Source organism: Adiantum capillus-veneris, chromosome 3 (genome assembly GCF_014529385.1).
Source record: "Adiantum capillus-veneris isolate H3 chromosome 3, ASM1452938v2, whole genome shotgun sequence".
Lineage (NCBI taxonomy): Eukaryota > Viridiplantae > Streptophyta > Polypodiopsida > Polypodiales > Pteridaceae > Adiantum > Adiantum capillus-veneris.
In genome coordinates, this window is record NC_140933.1 from 151406241 (window position 1) to 151424896 (window position 18656).

General features: G+C 46.4%; 1 protein-coding gene across 2 annotated transcripts in view; it reads right to left on the bottom strand.

Annotated features, from left to right (window-relative positions):
- LOC147461951 (exocyst complex component SEC3A-like) overlaps positions 1-18656 on the bottom strand; it is a 125570-nt gene that overhangs the window by 55510 nt on the left and 51404 nt on the right. For both annotated transcript variants that reach the window (XM_086509414.1, XM_086509413.1), the window contains exons 2-6: positions 15721-15794; positions 15502-15582; positions 15248-15315; positions 15045-15147; positions 14090-14235 (exon numbers count right to left, since the gene is read on the bottom strand). In XM_086509414.1, the coding sequence (XP_086365540.1) occupies positions 14090-14235; positions 15045-15147; positions 15248-15315; positions 15502-15582; positions 15721-15794 (472 nt within the window). The remainder of the gene's footprint in view (positions 1-14089; positions 14236-15044; positions 15148-15247; positions 15316-15501; positions 15583-15720; positions 15795-18656) is intronic.

The following is an 18656-nucleotide window of genomic DNA, read 5'->3' on the forward strand; positions in this document are numbered from 1 at the left end:
ATCACACCAGAATGTAACATCCAGCAAGAAGCCGTATACCATACTGTAGCCAGAATGACCTTGTTGGCGACCAATGCACAACCAGCCAACGACAGATGGCGTGAAGACCAATGGCATAGCTTCCTGCGAATAGACTATAGCACGGGTGCAAACTGCTGCTGTGAGGAAACATGTAATCCAACCTGAAAGCCCAGCTATCTGCATGTATGACCCGTTCGCAGCCATGTGAAACCATCAGCAACCCCCCAAGTAGGTATGTCATCACTGCCAACCAGTAACCCATAGGATTTATGCCAGTTAATGCAAGCACCACTGGCAATGCAAAAAACCTCTAGGCCCTCCCGCATGGCATCAAGAGCAGCTAGCAGATAGCGTAACATGAGCATAGTATCATCAGCAAACTCCTGATCGATAAGGTCTGGAGCTGTAGGTACTGGCATGGTCAAGCCACAAAATGCATGACTCTGAGCACGAAGAAAGTCGGACATAGTCTCTCCTACAAACAGATACAGATATGCTGCTAGAGGACATCCCTGACGGACAGATCGAGAAAGCTCAAAACTGTGACTGACTCGACCACCAATAGTAATAGCACTACTGGCAGTCCTGAAGAGAGCAAAAATGCATGAGATCCATCTCGAAGTGAAACCCATCCTGGCTAACGTTCCTTCGATAAAGTCCCACTCAACACGATCGTAGGCTTTCTCGAAGTCAAGGATGAAAAAAGCAAGAGGCTCAGAAGATGATCTGGCCCACTCCACTACCTCATAAAATGTGAAGATATTATCCAGGATGCATCAATCCATGACAAAGCCTGTCTGAGAGGTTTGAATAATATCGGGTAAGAACGGCCGCAAGCGATGGCTGATCATCAACGCTAATATCTTAAAGACCGAAGGGAGTAGGGTAATAGGTCTCCATTGTTTGAGCTGAGTGGTGTCACCCCCCTTCGGAATAAGAGATATGAGACCTGAACAAAGATCCGGATGCATATATCCTGATGCAAAGATGTCCTGACAACCGCGAAGCAGTGATATATGCAATACATCCCAATATGTCAAAAAGAAAGCTCTAGTGAGGCCATCCTCTCCTGGACAGGAGGATGGATCAAGACTCTCTATAGCAGCATGGAGCTCTGCAAGTGTGAAGGGTGCCAACAAGATCTCTGCCATAGTGTCTGTACAACGGTGTCGCGTGTGATGCCAGATCTGCTCACGTGCATGTAAAACCTCAGTAGTGCATACATCAGCAGTGAACAATGTCTCAAAATAATCTGCAGTCATATCAAGTATAACATCAGGATGCATATGTAGTGTCCCCTGAGCATCGCACAAAGTCCGAAGGGTGGTGCCAGGAGGGCGCTCTTTATGCGCAACAAAAAAGTCTTTATTCATCCGATCAGCTTTAGCTATCCAATGAGATACTGAAGCATGATGAGTGAACTCAGACCTAGCCTCCTGTATGCGACGAATCTCCTCTGTGAGCTCTGTCTGTCTACCAGAAAGATAAGCATCCTGAGGCCACTCCTCGAGTAAGCACTGAGTGGAACTAAGAGGGATGTGAAGATTAGACTCGCGTACCCTCAACTGACGATGAATAAGAGCGGTCTGAGCACGGCAGTAAATACTAGACTGAGTAATGCAATGAGCAAGAAACTCTCCAGGGGGTCCACAATAAGAAGCATTCATGGACCATAAGTCATGAATCTGCTGCTGTAAAACCGGAGTGGTGAGAACACTGTCAGGGATGCGGCAGCCTCTCCTCTGTGCAGAGGATCTAGTGAAGGAGATAAACAATGAGATGGGTAAATGATCTAAGAGGTTGGTCCCTCTCCATATAGTAGTGAATCCGCCTAGAGCTACTGCCCAAGGGCCAATGTAAAAACGATCAAGACGCTCTAATAATCTCCCCTGCTGTCTCTGAAACCCCCAAGAGTAATGAAGTGTAGCAGGGTGGTGACCAAAAGAGGGTATATGCCAAGCGTCAACGCGCTGAATAGCTAGAAGAAATCGATCCCAAGATGGCTACTCATCGGGAGAGATGGATGATACAACTGGAGGTGTGGTGGCTCGCCAATCAGAATCGCTCTCAATGTTGTTGAAGTCACCTCCAACAACCCAACAGTCTACAGCGGGTAGAACAGCAGCCAAAGAGAACCAAAATGTAGCCCTCTCCCGAGGAGTAGTGGGTGTGTAGACTGACATAAAACCAATGATAGATTCCTGAATCCGAATAGAAACATAAATTGCTCTGCCAGCGACGAGAGTGCCATGCTGCTGAACTGAGGCCAAGTAACGTGGTCCCACTAAGATGCATACACCGCAACTCTGTCCATGAAGGCCCAGAGCAGGCTCCCAAAAAGTGCGGGCGCCCGAGGGCATGAGATTGCCAAAGGGAGTGGCAATCTTATGCTCCTGTACTAGCAATATATCCACAATGCCCACTACATGAGAGTGTAAATCTCTGTGAAGTAAAAGCTTACGGGAACCTTTTACCCGAGAAGTCTGTAAACCATTAGCATTCCAAGAAACTACAAGTAAATCCATAGACTGCATGAAAGAGTATGAATAGCATCTGACTAATTGCGCATCTTCTTGGAGGCAACTGGGCATCCAAGGGGTGGGCTTCAAGCGGTAGAAAAGCTACCCGCCAGCCCTCTCTAAAATATGTTGTCTCATTGCACCAACTGCGGACCACAGCTTGTTTACATTGCATTACCGATGCTGCAGCTTTGACACCCCAAATGCGCATAGACATAGGAAACACCACATCTGAGGATACATGAATGACCATAGGCAGTGAATAGCAAGCATAAACATCACTCCACTCCATAGCACCGGAAGGAGACAACCATGAATGAAGCTGAGCCATAGTCTGAGTGCACAAAATGTAGAACCCGATCCTTGGACCATTCCTGAGCAGCGTGGAATGGAAGGAAAAAGGAATGGGTAGGCTGAGAGCGACTGCCTACTAAAGAGGGAACACCACCTGTCTTGTGATGCAGAAGATAGAGCTGCACCCGCAATGGTCCTTCCGAGTCACCGCACATCTTAGCCCGATGAGTGCCCCAGGAAAGAGGGCAACAGCTGAGAAAACTGCATGAGACGTATGTATGATCTGCTGAGGGAGAAGGAGGACCAGGAGGCGGAGGGGGGGGAGTAAGGGCGAGAGGAAGAGGAGGAGGAGGGAGAGGAAGTAGCGGTGGAAGATCCATCTGCATAGGAACAGGGACCTCGGGAAGAGGGGAAGGAGCGGGCGGAGGAACTGCAGGTGCAGGAAGAGCTGCTAGCAGAGGCAAGTGGTCCTGCCGCAAAGAAGAAGAATGGTGAGGAGATGCAGGGGGTAAGGGGGTGGTGGAAACCTGAGAGGGAGCTGGAGAGGTAACACTGGCAGCTAGCTGTGCTGCTGGTTGCTGACGAGAACGAAAGAAATGATTACGACCCACTGCCTGCCATGCTGCCTCAGTGTGAGCTGAAGCGGAGGGAGGAACAGGAGGGGCTGGAGCTCGAGGAGCGCCTGTAGACTGCTGAGGTACTTGAGTAGTAGATGGGTGAGAAGGAGGAACCGGCTGTTGACGCTGACCACGTGGCTGAGGATGACTGCCGCGGGCCGGCTGTTGGTGCCGCCATTGTCGTGGCTGGGTGGGGCAATCTCGCGCCAAGTGTCCCATCTCGTGACAGCGTAAGCACTGTCCTGGGCGGCCAGTGAATACCATCCGGAGAGAGTAGTCTCGATCGCGCACAGCCACAGTAACTCTATCTGGTAATGAAGTATCCCCAAACACCAAGACCTGAATGCGAGGTGGGCAAGACGAGAAGATGCAAGATCCTGGAACTACCATGCCAAAATGAGCAGCAATCATCTGGAGGAGATGATCATCGATAAACTGGAGAGGCATATCCGGGAAGGAGAGCATCAGAGGGAATCTGGGAATAAGGTGTCGACTGTCAAACTCCTCGGTGGAAAATTCAGGGTACCACCTCGTCAAGTATAACATCCTGCGATCAGAGAGTATCAGAGAGCGAGCCAGGGGAGCTGAGGCGGTGGCGGGATCTGAAAGACGTACTATGAATATGCCTCTGCCAAGAAGTGTAAGCTCCGAGATCCGTCCCTGAGTAGTGCCCAATGCAGTCTGACACCAATCACGTATAGAAGATCAAGGTGGAGACTATCCAATCATCCGGCCAACTAAGGCATGCTGAGCCAAGTGTTGTACTTTGGAGTCAATGCGTGTCAATAGGTCGCCAGTGCAGTCCACGCGACAGGCAAGTGGTGATGGAGCGCCGTGAGGAGCACTCGAGACCGGCATAGCCGCCATGAAGAATGGGCGAGACTGGCAAATGCTAAAAAACAAGACCCAAAGTGTAGCTTGGACTGACAATGGGAAGATGGAGGCCGAGATTGAAGGGTAGGAGGGAGGCACGTCGAGGAAGAAGGGTCGATGAAGTAATTGCAAGGTGCTGAGAAAATAGGGCAGCGGGACTGGCTTCTCTCTCTCTCTCTCTCTCTCTCTCTCTCTCTCTCTCGCAAATGTGGTTTCGTGCAGGTTCAGCAGCACAAGTTAAGGTTTCGTGCAGATTCTACAGGCCCAGCAGCGTGCGAATTTAGAGTTTCGTGCAGGTGCAACAACGCACGCAGTTAAGGTTCACGCAATCTCAGCAGCGCACACGCAATTAGGGTTCGCGCAGTTAGGGTTCGTGCAGGCACGCAATTAGGGTTCGCGCAGGCACGCAATTAGGGTTCCCGCAGTTAGGGTTCTGAGGAGCGTGCATTACGCAGTTAGGGCTACACGCATTTAGGGTTCGCGCAGTTAGGGTTCTCTCTCTCTCTCTCTCTCTCTCTCTCTCTCTCTCTCTCTCTCTCTCTCTCTCTCTCTCTCTCTCTCTCTCAGATGGTGAGCCTACGCGAGCAGCCTATGAACAAGGCAGCGTGCAGCTCTCTCTCTCTGTGAGCCTACGCGAGCTGCTGCTGGCAGAAGCTTGGAGCTGAGCAGGAGCAGGGGCTGCCTTGCTGTCCCACCTTCCCCCCCCTCCCACCTCCTCCCCTCGCACTCCCCTGCTGCTCCCGCTCCCTCTGTTGCTCTCTCTCTGTGCGAGCAGCGTAGATGCCCACGCGAGCAGGTTCTGTGCGAGTAGAAGAGTTCTCTACAGAGGGGGGCCCCGAAGGACATCCTACGTGCTGGTGACCCTACGCTGGACATCCTACGCGTTTTTCACTTTTTTTTCACTTACATCCTACGCGTTTTTTCTCACTTACATCCTACGCAATTTTTTCATTTCATCCTAAGCGAGACATCCTACGCACTGGTGTCCTACGTGGGCTACTGCCCCATGAGACCTACACGAGCTGCTATCCTACGCGAGCTGTCCTACTCCGCTGCTGTCCTACGCGAGCAGGTCTCTCTCCCTCTACAGCGGGACGCAGTCTCTCTCTCTCTCTCGCACCAACTCGCAGACAGAGGCAGAGACAAATATCTCCTACGTTAAAGTTTAAAGTCCCTCACCCTAGTACCCTACACCACATTTGTGGCTCGGGTTCGATGGATCCGCCTACCGAAGGGGAAGGGCCGGGTGTAGATAGTTACACCACCCCAAAAAAAACGACGGCTACTTTCAAACGGAGAAACAGAGATACTGTACTATCACCAGGATCCTTACGAGTTGGGAAAACCTCAAGGATACATGATGAGCTACTGATGGAGAAGGTCCAAGTGATGCTCAAATCAGAGCTAAACTATATGAGGGATGACATCAGGAAGGAAATGCACGCGAACGTTGAGAGCTACACGAACTCCATGTATGGAGACATGATGAGAGAACTAAGGAGAGAGATCCGGGGGATACAGAATGAGGAAATTCAGATCGTGAAAACGGAATTACGAAACCTAATCAAGGCCGAAGTAAATGTAACAGAATGCGTTATGCAAAAGAAACTCGATGAGGCAGTAGCAAGCTTTGAAGCATGGAGAACAAATATGGAAAAGCACATGGGGGAAAAAGATGCAATAATCGAGGAGCTAAAAGGAGAACTTGCAGCTTGCAAATCTGCAACTAAGGAGAAGGGAGACGACCAACCCTCGGTGCTGAAGGAGCTCGAGGACATGAAGGATCAGATGAAAGCTCTACGGGAAGGAGATGAACAGAAATCGAAAACGGCATCTTCATGGGCGGAACGTCTTGTTAAGACACAAGAAAAGGTTGACGAAGCAGAGAAATGGATTGAAGATGCGAAGAAAGGAAAGGCCCAAATGCCTGAGACCAGACTTACCTCCACCATTATTAATATGACCATTGAGGAAGAGCAGAAAAGGAAGAATCGGGCTCTGCATGTGCGGGTCACAGGAGTCAAAGACAAAGAGAATGTAGATGAAGAAGTGAGGGAACTGCTACAACGCATGGGCATCACAGAGCCTACTCACACAAGTGCATGGAGAGTGGGAAAGAAAGGAATCGACGAGAAGGGAAACGTAAAGGATAGGGAACTTATTCTCCGCTTCCCGAATATAGAAATAAGGAAAGAATTTCTAAAGAAGAGGCCAACTCTTAAGAAAACCGGTTACATTGGCACGAGTGGCACACATGCAAGAGTTGATGCCAGAGATCAGGGCAGCAAGAGAAAAGGGGAAAATCGCCTTTTATAGAGGAGGGAAAGTAGTGGTTCTGGAAAAGCGCTCATCATGACAGTGCGAGACCTATGGGGCGACGCTCCGGATAGCGGCGTGGAATTGTAATGGATCATATAGGCTAGATGTAGGTGCCTTTGAAGACAGCTTTAGGGACAAAGACATAGTTTTCTACTCAGAGACACACCAGATACTGGGACAGCTTATGCCACATGTGAAGGGGTATTTATGGGAAACAGCTGGTCGACCAGACAAGAGATCTCTGCGAGGTAGCCGGGGTTCAGGAGGAGTAGCAGTCTTATTTAAAGAGGAGCTGAAACCACTACTACAGATTATCAGGAAAGATGAACAAGCAAGGTATATGTGGGTGAGAATGAGAGCCGAGACAGGTAGATTTCTATATATCGCTATATGCTACTTCCCTCCAAGTACATCAGTCTACTCCTCACCTAAAGGACAGTCCCCTTTCTCCATATTGAATAATGACATATGGGAGTTCTCTAGAGATGGAGACATCGTTCTCTTAGGAGACTTTAATGCCAGAACGGCCAACTCTCGAGCAGTATTCTATGACACTTCTGAGGAAATGCTCAGAGAAGTGGATTTGTCACAAGGGGGGCTTACTAGAAACTCACAGGATAAAGAACACACTGAATATGGGAGACATCTCATGGAAATGGCAACCACACATGGTTTGGCCATACTTAATGGTCTAGAGAATTTCCCTTTATCTGGGGGCTTCACATGCTTCCCGCACAGGCATGGGGCCAGTACAGTGGATTATGTCATGACTTCACCAAGCTTTATTTCTAGTATCGAGGACTTTAAGGTGGGACCCAGACCGGTTGGGATTGCAGTGGATCATGCTCTCTTGACCTTATCAATCTCCTTCCAATACAATGCCTCTCAAGTACAAAGGAAGAAGACACACACAAGATATACTTTCACGCCAGAGACCGATTCAGTCTATGTGAAAAAGATCTATAATAGGATGTGGTCAGCCGAGCCAGTATATACTGTAGAGGAGATTACTTCTCAGCTAACAGAGATACTACATGGAGCAGCACAAGAGGCATACCCACATACTCAGCCTGACCAGAAGAGAGGATTTGGGAACATGCCTCAAAACAGTTGGTACGACGAGGAATGCAGAGAGACGAGAACCCAGGTCCAGAAAGAGCTTACACTTGGGATCATCACATATAAGCAGTCTCGGATTGCTCTTCGGCGTATAGTACGTCGCAAGAAAAGGGCATTTTTAGCCAAACTGGAGAAGGATTTATATCAGCTCTTCTTGAGTCAGGACTCACATGAGGCCTGGCGTTTATTTCACGAGCAGTCATCGCCTCCGACAATTACTTCTCCTGAGATTTGGGGTCAATATGTAACATCATTATATACGGTATCTGGACAGCCTCCATTACCAGATCCGCTAGAGCCATGCCCTGCTACTAGTACTTTCTTTACTACGGAAATGGTGGAAAAAGCCATTGATAAGATGAAGACAAGAAGAGCATATGATCATGAGGGTCTAGTAGCAGAACATCTGACCCATGCAAGGGATCTACTTTCAGAAGTCCTTGCTCATCTTTTTAATCGGGTCATGCGTGAAGGACTACCTGAATCTTGGAAATTATCTACTATCATACCTATTTTCAAGTCAGGGGATCCTATGATACCCGGAAACTACCGTACCATTATGGTGGGACACACATTGACCCGACTGTACGCATCCATTCTGGAACAAAAATTGAGTAGATGGGTAGAGAATGAGGGCATAAGGGCAACAGGACAAGTTGGATTCAGGAGGGGTTATTCCACTTTAGATCATATTCTTACGCTCGGAACCATTATTGAGGAAGGAAGAGCAAGCGGGAGAAGGATGTATTGTTGCTTTGTGGATTTTCGGAAAGCTTTTGATACAGTACCAAGGGCCAGATTGATGCGCAGAATGCAAGAGTTAGGGGTCCCCAAAGAGATTATCTGGGGGAATGGCCTTATACGGGTCAGTAACTGGCTATGTACGTACTCCATAAGGGGACTCCGACATTGTTCATTACACCGTTGGAGTAAAGCAGGGATGCCCACTGTCCCCTACTTTATTTGGTATGTATATAGATGAGGCATCAGATTACATTGATAGAGAGGGTGACAGAGGTGCTCAACTTGTAGGGTCATGGATCCCTTTGTTGTTATATGCAGATGATATTGTATTGATAGTAGAATCACCAGATGGAATGCAAAGGCAGTTAGATGCATTACATAAATTCGCGGAGGACAGCAGACTGTCGGTAAATTTGGGTAAAACCAAAGTTATGGTGTTTAACACCACACCGTAGTGGGTTAGGAGATCCGCACCTACATTTGCATATGGCCAGGCTACAGTAGAGTACACAGATGCATACACATACCTTGGTGTGGTATTTACAGGACCGAAGTTTACTCTTAAGAAAGCAACGGATGCTAGATTGTCCAGAGCCTCTGCGGCCTTGGGAGGGTTGGAGAGGATGTGTTCACAAGTGCAGTTTCAGGAACCACGAGCAAAACTTTGGCACTCTAGGATTAGAAGCATTCTAGCCAGACACCCAGAATGCTCCTAAGAAGTTTATCTAATACTTTGTATTTAGTTTTTCGCATTTATTTTCACACTTTCAAACTTTTCAGACATTGTAACAGATTCACCACTTTTGTATCAGTTTGGTCTCATAGGTCACACTGGCCTTTTTGAAGACATTAATATAACATTTCATTTCTCTCTCTCTCTCTCTCTCTCTCTCTCTCTCTCTCTCTCTCTCTCTCTCTCTCTCTCTCTCTCTCTCTCTCTCTCTCTCTCTCTCTCTCTCTCTCTCTCTCTCTCTCTCTCTTTTTATATTTTGTTATCCTAGTTTAATTTATCTTGTTAATCTGACTTTGTATCAGATACACCGCATTGTAACTTTCTGGTCTCATAGGTCACTTTGGCCTTTTGAAGACGTTAATATAACATTTCATTTCTCTCTCTCTCTCAGACAGGAGACGCTATCAAAGCACAGAGGACGGGGCTCAGGGGGAGTGGCAGTGTTATTTAGAGGATTTACAGCCATTGATACATATAGCCCGCAGGGATGAGCAGGCTAGGTACATGTGGGTGAGATTGAAAGCAGAGACGCGCAGATATCTTTACATTGCTATTTGCTACTTTCCCCCGAGTACGTCAGTCTATGCATCACCCACAGGACAGTCCCCCTTTTCTATTTTGGATGATGACATATGGGAGTTCTCTAGAGATGGTGACATTATCATTCTAGGGGACTTCAATGCTAGGACTGCCCATCACCAGACAATGTTTTATGATACTTCAGAGGAGCTGCTGAGAGAGCTAGATGTTGTACAGACGGGCCTGTCCAGACTATCACACGATGTGGAATATACTGAGTATGGGCGACACCTGATAGACATGGGCACTGCACATGGACTGGCCATCTTGAATGGCCTACAAAGGTTTCCTGCTGCGGGAGGTTTCACATGCTTCCCACACAGACATGGAGCCTGCACAGTGGATTATGTCATGGCACGGCCAAATCTCATCTCTAGTATCCAGGATCTCACAGTTGGGCCCAGACCGGGGTTGGGGTGGCAGTGGATCATGCTCTTGTGTCAATGACCATCTCCTTCCAGTTCAGTGTAGCACACAGGCCACGGGTAGCAGCCCCTACTCGTTACACCTTCACGCGGGAGACGAATTCTGTATACATAGACGGGATCTACAGAAGCCTATGCATTGAGGAACATGGGCGACCTCTAGAGGAGCTTACTACTATACTGACACAAACATTACATGATGCAGCAGCAGAGGCATACCCACACACCCAGCCTGAGCAGAGACGCCATTCAGGGAGCATGCCTCAGAACAGCTGGTATGATGAGGAGTGCCGCCAGACTAGAGCTAGACTTCAGAGGGAGGTGCATTTGGGGGACATCACTCACAAACAGTCACAGTTTGAAGACGTTAATATAACATTTCATTTCATCATCATCATCATCATCTCTCTCTCTCTCTCTCTCTCTCTCTCTCTCTCTCTCTCTCTCTCTCTCTCTCTCTCTCTCTCTCTCTCTCTCTCTCTCTCTCTCTCTCTCTCTCTCTCTCTCTCTCTCTCTCTCTCTCTCTCTCTCTCTCTCTCTCTCTCTCTCTCTCTCTCTCTCTCTCTCTCTCTCTCTCTCTCTCTCTCTCTCTCTCTCTCTCTCTTTTCATATGTATACTTGGGTATCACATTTGCTAGCACAGCGGGACGCTTCTCGATGACAAGAGCAGACAGGGATAGATTGACACGAGGATATGCTGCTCTGGCCATGCTTGAGCGACAGTGTCATCAGGCACACTTTCAAGAACCTCGCACAAAGGGGTGGCTTTTTGATACTTTGGTCACACCAGCATTGATGTATGCAACGGCAGTTTGGGCACCTGGGCTCTCTACTTCCTTTTGGACACATATTGAGAGACCACAGATCTTGATGTTCTCACGGGTGATTCGCAGTAAACCTTCAGTACCACATGACATTATCAGAGCAGAGTTTGCTGCCCCGTCCATGCTAGTAGAGGCTCTCTTCCAAGTGGTCTGCTTTATTCACCGAGTACGAGAAATGGACCCTGATAGACTATCTCACAGAGCTTTTGAGGCATCTAGACAGCTAGCGAAGGATGGTGACACAAGATCATGGTATGCACAGATGATACAGTTATTGACTCGATGTGGGTGGGACATAGACCACTTACCACCTCTTCAGTACGATCCAAATGCCCCACATATACAGCTCTCACATAGTGAGAGGAACAGAGTTATGAGACAGGACCTATTACGGCGATACACGACATGGACCTAGATCACACCCCACCAGCCTCTGCCCACGAAGATGCTATACTACAGAGACTCCTTTTTGAGCATCTCCGAGGATGGGTTTATCCACAGGCCCAGATATATGGATGTATACATGCCCCACAGTGCCCGAGTGGCGATTGGCCAGTTCAGAGTATCATCACACCAGCTTGAGATTGAGGCAGGCAGAGCGGCACAGGTCATTAGAGCAGAGAGGATCTGCAAACTATGTCAGGAGAAAGTTGAGAGCGAGAAGCATTACGTATGTAGGTGCAGAGCATACAGTGACATCAGAGACAGATACACTTCCTTGTTTAGTGGACACCCCACACTACGCCAGATCATGGAGTCTACAGACCAGCGCCGATTTGGCCAGTTCTTGACGGAGATACAGCATCATAGGGAGATGCTACTACAGGATCCTATTACAAGGAGGGAGAGACGGCAGCTCCAGCTCACTGACTTCTTTCAGAGATCTACTACAGTGCATATGCCGACACTGGAGGGGGTTACCCTTCAGCGAGCTGAGGACCTCCGAGCCAGACGGAGACCGAGAGCATCTGGTTACCAGACACCTGTACTACATGAGAGGGAGATTACAGAGATTCGGGCTCGTCATCAGCGCCGTATCCAGGAGCAGATCGCTCATTCACATCTACATCCGGAGATCATGCTACAGGGGATTTTTACTTCACCATCGCCTATGTATCACATATTACATCCTCATTATGGGACTGGATGGAGCTAGCTAGTTTGCATTGCATTCTTGTACACCCATACGCATATATTTCACATACCCTTAGTGTTAGTGCTCCATCTCCCACCCCACTCAACTCATCACTCCTATCCTACTAGTTCAGTCCTATTTTATTTTATTTCGTGTTATATTTTGTCCTTTTTCTGGTCACCCAGAGGGCATTGACAGTTGTACATCGATTTTGTCTCATAGGTCGAGTTCGGCCTCTAGTAGACGTTAATAAAGCTCTCTCTCTCTCTCTCTCTCTCTCTCTCTCTCTCTCTCTCTCTCATGATTGTACTACCTTGAGCATATAGACATGCATATACCCCTAGAGATAGAGCTCCATCCCTCCTCAGATACTCCACTACCTACATTCAGTTCAGTTTTGTATCAGTTTTGTTTCATTTGTCTTTCCGATAGACGGATGACATACACACCATGTACATTTGATTTGTCTCATAGGCCGATTTCGGCCTGACATAGACGTTAAAAATCTTTCTTTCTTTCTTTCTTTCTCTCTCTCTCTCTCTCTCTCTCTCTCTCTCTCTCTCTCTCTCTCTCTCTCTCTCTCTCTCTCTCTCTCTCTCTCTCTCTCTCTCTCTCTCTCTCTCTCTCTCTCTCTCTCTCTCTCTTCCTACATGGTCCCTTGTCACCACACCTTTTGCTGCACTGATATGGTGTCAAAGCCTAGGCCTGACGGCACCTACTGCACGGAAGAGCCTGATTTGAGGCTGTGTTTTTCAGACGGAAGGAGCGCAACTTGTGGCCGCGTTTTCGTCGCGGAAAGCTTCCTTGGACCAGCGTTTTTGCATCAAGAGGGGGCTGATCACCTATCGGAGTCTACGAATTGGTTGCAAAGAACCCTTGCATACCTGCATCTTTCATCCAGTAGACGTCCCAGTAGAAGTCCACAGAGTGTTGCTTTCAGTGTGGAGTTGGATGAGAAGCACAAAAAAAGTAACTGTCCATACGGTATCTATCACTACAAATGGATCTGTACCATCTGGATGTACCATATTGTACGCATCCATATACAAATGCAGACGTAGCCATGCTGAAAATTGTGCCATAACAAGCATAGAAAGGAAAAAACTAAAATGAAACTGGCTCTAGGGAGAGAGGAGAGAGTTTATATGAATGTCTATTGGAGGCCAACATGACTTATGGGACCACATAATAAAACCATCACCGATGTCCAATAAGTTTTACAAAGAGTTTCACTGTTCAGGCAGCTTTAAGCAATTATTAGTGCAGCTCTCATGTGCATGTTGAGAACGGAACGACGCATCATTCGCTTTTCTAGAGACATGACATTACAATGTTCCACAAAGAAAACCAAAAGTTGTTTTGGACATTGAAGTTGTTTGAAACCTTGCTTTGTCGTTATTAGATACATCCCACATGTTTCACGTTTGGTTTCATTTCAAGAGGGTGAATAGGATCTGTAAAAGAGGTTACAACTTGTCAAAATTGATAAGATGGGATATGGAAAAAACGCACATATGTTCCTTTACACCACAACACCCAAACAACATGGAGTTCTCCTAGAATGGTGGTTGTTTCCTTCTCAGCACATCCTATTGACAACACACAGAAAAAGAACAGCCTATGCAGTAACAACACTGTAATTATTTCGTATTAAGCATACATCAATTTCAAAAAAACTACTTTAGAATTCTACAGAAACTTTGAGCACTGCTAAATTTAGTTATTTTAGTATGACAAGCATCTTCAACCAATAATAAGTTTAGCCATTTTCTAAAGCAAGTTTGAGGACTGTCAAGCTACTAGGACAGTACATGGCACAGGGCCAAGCAAGATCCCACTTCCCAGCACTCAGGCAGGACCCTGGGAGATAAAAGAAAAGGTACGTACGTATCAAGAAGAGCCTCCATGTCATCTTCCTCTGCCTTTGAAACAAGATCTCTCTCCACCGTTACAATCCCTTCCATCGGACCATCAACTACTTCAACTGCTTCAATGTCAACAGGCCCTCGAATTGGAAGAGCCTTGGCGTTTGCCTGTCAAGGGCCAACAAGACAAATAAAACTAGGAATAAAACCAATCTTTTTTGTACTTGTACTGAAGGTTCATGGTCAACAACCATGCAAAGTAGGAAAATACCTTAAAAATTATGGCTCTCTAGGCCCGCTAAACAGCAGAGCTAAAAAAAACTTCGCAAAGAGTGTGTAGCTGCAAAGTCGACTATACTTGGTTGACGAAAACATTTGCAAATTACAAACATCATACGCCAGCTAGTATAAAAGTTATAACTTTGCCCAAAATGCCTATGTCATGAATGGAAATAGGAAAACTGACCCTCTACACACCAAACGGTCAAGCGAAAAACCTTGGGAAAGATTATACTAGTGCAAACCTGTCTGATTTGGTTAAAGAAAACATTTCAAAATTGTTTGTACAAGCATGATATTGCGCAAGGCCAGCTAGTAGAAAAGTAATATACCAAAAATGCCTACAATTTGGTTAAAAGGAAAGCCCCATAAGCTAAGCATGAGATAGAAACTGGTAAAGTATCTGAGCTAAGAAACTAGTAAGTACATAAGCTAAGCATGTGATAGGATCCAAGTAAGGTCAGAAACTCACACGGTCCTGTAGGAAACAAACGAACCACAATGTGAGCAGTAACCACTAACCAACTGAAAAGCCTATTAACCTCAAATCAGTGGAGAGTCAGTAGAAATGATGGAAGAGGATTAGTTAAATTAAAAACACACACAAAAAAATATCATGACATTGCAATGCATAATAGCTTTTGCTGTAGATTATGCCCAGTTCAGATGAAAGACTGCCTCAGGAAGTAGAAGCGAACCTGAGCCCAAAGAGCCATCTCCACGACATCCATGCCAATAATCTTTGGCAGCCGGCCAAGGTTCTCCTTGCAAAGCTTCATGATGCACGTCAAAAAACGATTCCTGCCATTCAGCTAATCTTCATGAGTGAAAAGACACTGACTATTACAGTGGCATACTTGAGGGTGAAGAATGTATGCATGTAGAGAAACAACATTTTCACCTGTCATCAATGCTTCGCATAGTCCATTGAGCAGGAGCTACACTTTGGCTTGTCAAGTTATCAAAACCCTAGATGTAACAGAAAATATTTTCAGATTATGCGATTGGAAGTACAAATTCACCATTCAATGCCAACCATCATACAGCCCTACAGCAAACATTGATGTAATTGCCTGCACTTTTGCTTTTGATATAATTCAGCAACTTAATATTCAGTATGCCGACACAAAAGCCATAAAGTAGGAGTAAAATTACCAAGACAAAGGTACAACCAGTATTATCACTTTGAACTGCTTCAATCTTGGTGAGATGCTTAAGCTTGTAAACTTTTGCTGGCTAATCACAGCTCCATCATTTTTTTGTTGTCAAAACAACCACAAACAAGCAAACAAACAAAAACTCAATCCCACATAACCTAAATGATAAAACACAAGTACAAAAGAAACTTATCCGAAAATTTTAAGCTTTCCATACCTGGAATCCATGAGAAGAAACCTTGAGTACTTGAAGATTTGCCCTGAGGTTCTTACTAGCAACTGACTTGTTAGCTGGATCAAACGAGACCAAATTGCATCGTACATCAGAACAGCTGGCATTTTGCTATACAGACACACACTGCTATAACTATGTGAGTATTTATTTTTAGAAAGGCAAACACCACCAATTTACCAAAGCTTGGGAGTAGAAAACTTCCACAAGACTACACGATTTGTATAATTCGTAATCTGACAATTGTAAGGATGCCAATTCCTTTTGGCACCACAGCAGTTGCAGCGACAGCAATTTTCCAACAAGCATATGGCCGGGAATATGCCCACTTACCCTGAACATATGGGGAAAGTTCCCCTAGGCCCAAGTCTATGGATGCATGATAGAGGCTGTGAGGCTTTTGAAGCTTCCATGCCTCAAAATTCGGGAGGCCCGGCATGCAGGAATCTTTCTTTGAGACTCAGTATGCAGGTATGTATTGAGGGCTTTCGCTTCTTACCTTTATGCTTAACTTGTCATCCTTATCTTGTGACTTCTTTGTGGGCATTCATTCGCAAAATGTCCCTCCTCTTCACAAATGCAGTGTGACAAGATGGGCACCATGTGCCAGTAGAAAAAGAACAGACTGAACAGACTTTTAGCACTTCAACGACTACTGAAACAGAAAGAGAGCGAGAGCACACGCAACACGGAGTGGCGAATTCCATCCCAGAGAGTATTGGCCCCATGCAGGTATGTATTGAGGGCTTTCGCTTCTTACCTTTATGCTTAACTTGTCATCCTTATCTTGTGACTTCTTTGTGGGCATTCATTCGCAAAATGTCCCTCCTCTTCACAAATGCAGTGTGACAAGATGGGCACCATGTGCCAGTAGAAAAAGAACAGACTGAACAGACTTTTAGCACTTCAACGACTACTGAAACAGAAAGAGAGCGAGAGCACACGCAACACGGAGTGGCGAATTCCATCCCAGAGAGTATTGGCCCCAAACCTTGGCGCCCCTTTCGGTATTTCTTTATATTGCATCATTAAAGTACAAACCGGTACTCCATCCTCTGCACCTTCGTCCAGTAGCATGCCCAAGAATGAGCACATGGCCTCATATTTAAGGGCCCTAGGCCCAAAAGCAGTTTACATGAAAAGCCTTAAACTCAAAAGCATCTCGTACAAAAACATCTTGTCCAAAAGCTGCCAAGCAAATTACAGAAATCCATACAGTGCCACGTCAGCACCTGTCAGCACAAATCACGGAAATCCGTACAGTCTGTCACGTCAGCAGTCAACGTGAAACGTGGAATTCCACACAGTCTGCCACGTCAGCAAGCCAGCACGAAATCCGGAGTCCCGTACAGTTTGCCACGTCATCTTCTTCTAATCCTTCTGCTTCTTAGCGTTTAGGCCCCTCGGTCGATGATCTGCATAGTGGCTCCGTTCTTCAGTGGCTTGACACGTCAGCAATTTGTGACATGCAGCATTTCTTAGCCTCTCTTAGAGCTTTCCTTTCTTCAAAAGATTTGCCAGAAAAATGTCTTTTCTGTCCTTTTCCTCGCCCATAAGAAGATTTTGACTGCTTGTTGGATGTGTCAGTTTCATCAGTGGAGGGTTTCTTTGTGGGAGGCACAAAAGGCTTTGCTGCAGCATTGCCCTTGGTTGAAAACTGTTTGCCTTAGTACCCTCTCTTGTTGCTATTAAATCCATCGGAATCTCCCTTCGATGGGCAGTATTCCTTGATTTTCTTGGGCAATCCACGACAGTACATCTCAATCTGTTCTAACAATGGCACAAACCTACAAGAGGTTACTTGCAACAGTGCTGCCCAGAACTGTTTATTGTACTCTTCAAGATTCTCACACTGCTTAGCATTCAACTCGTGCCATTCTGTCATCACATCCACTGCAAAAGTGTTTGTAAGCCATGAAGGTGCAAAAAGCTTTAAGAATTGGACCCATGTTGCAGGAGCTTGACCCTAATTCAACAATATGGTCCACCATTGAAGCGCATTCCCTTTCAAGAAAGTGGCAACCTTGCGTATCTTTGAAGACTCTGCGAAGTTTCCTCCAGCATAAGCTGCATCAAACTGTTGTATGAAGGTCAAAGCTTTCAATTGATCCTTAGTTCCCCTCAAAGTTTCAAACGTCACTCCCTGCCTTCCTTCCTTGTTATCCTTAGGTTGACTCAAAGGAGTCAAATTGTCATAAACACGTGCCTGCAAAAGTGGTGCTCCACGATTGTCCATTCCAGCACTTGTATCACCTGTTTTACTTGTCATATCTACATTTTGGGAATATGGTTGCGAAAAACCAGCCATACCATGTGTTCAAGGCACTCAGAATTGACCATTGGGGGTTGTTAGTGAAACCGGCCCGTGGGGCGGTAGGCTTTGGCTTGCACCCGAAATTCTTTACTTTAGACACACACATAGAGAGAACGTGCAAAGGGAACCTGCGACGGGAATTAACACTTATGCACCCACACGGCTCGGAACCTAGAATGCTCCGAGCAGACGTCGACAACCTGTAGGCCCCAAAATTGGCATCCCTTTCGGTATTTCTTTATTCTTTGAGAGGGTAAATTTACAAAGTAGAGTCCTGGGAATCCTTTGTCTATATCCAACTAGATACCACTTGATTTGGCCAAATTTCGGCAACATAACAACCCCAAAACTTGCGCGAAACCAATTCCCTTGCTAGAACTCACTTCCACTCGCATAAACCCTCTGATTCCTGCCCAAAAACAGAACATTCAGCACGCTGTATTTACTGGTTTTTGCCCTGTTTTCAGCCCTAAACAGTCCCCTAACTGTCGTCTGCCAGTGGGGCACTATTCCCAATGGTTCAGGCATCCGTATGGCTGAAAACCAGTCAATTTACAACGCATACACAGCGCTGAAAACGCACCTGTACGGTGAGGTTATGACCCTC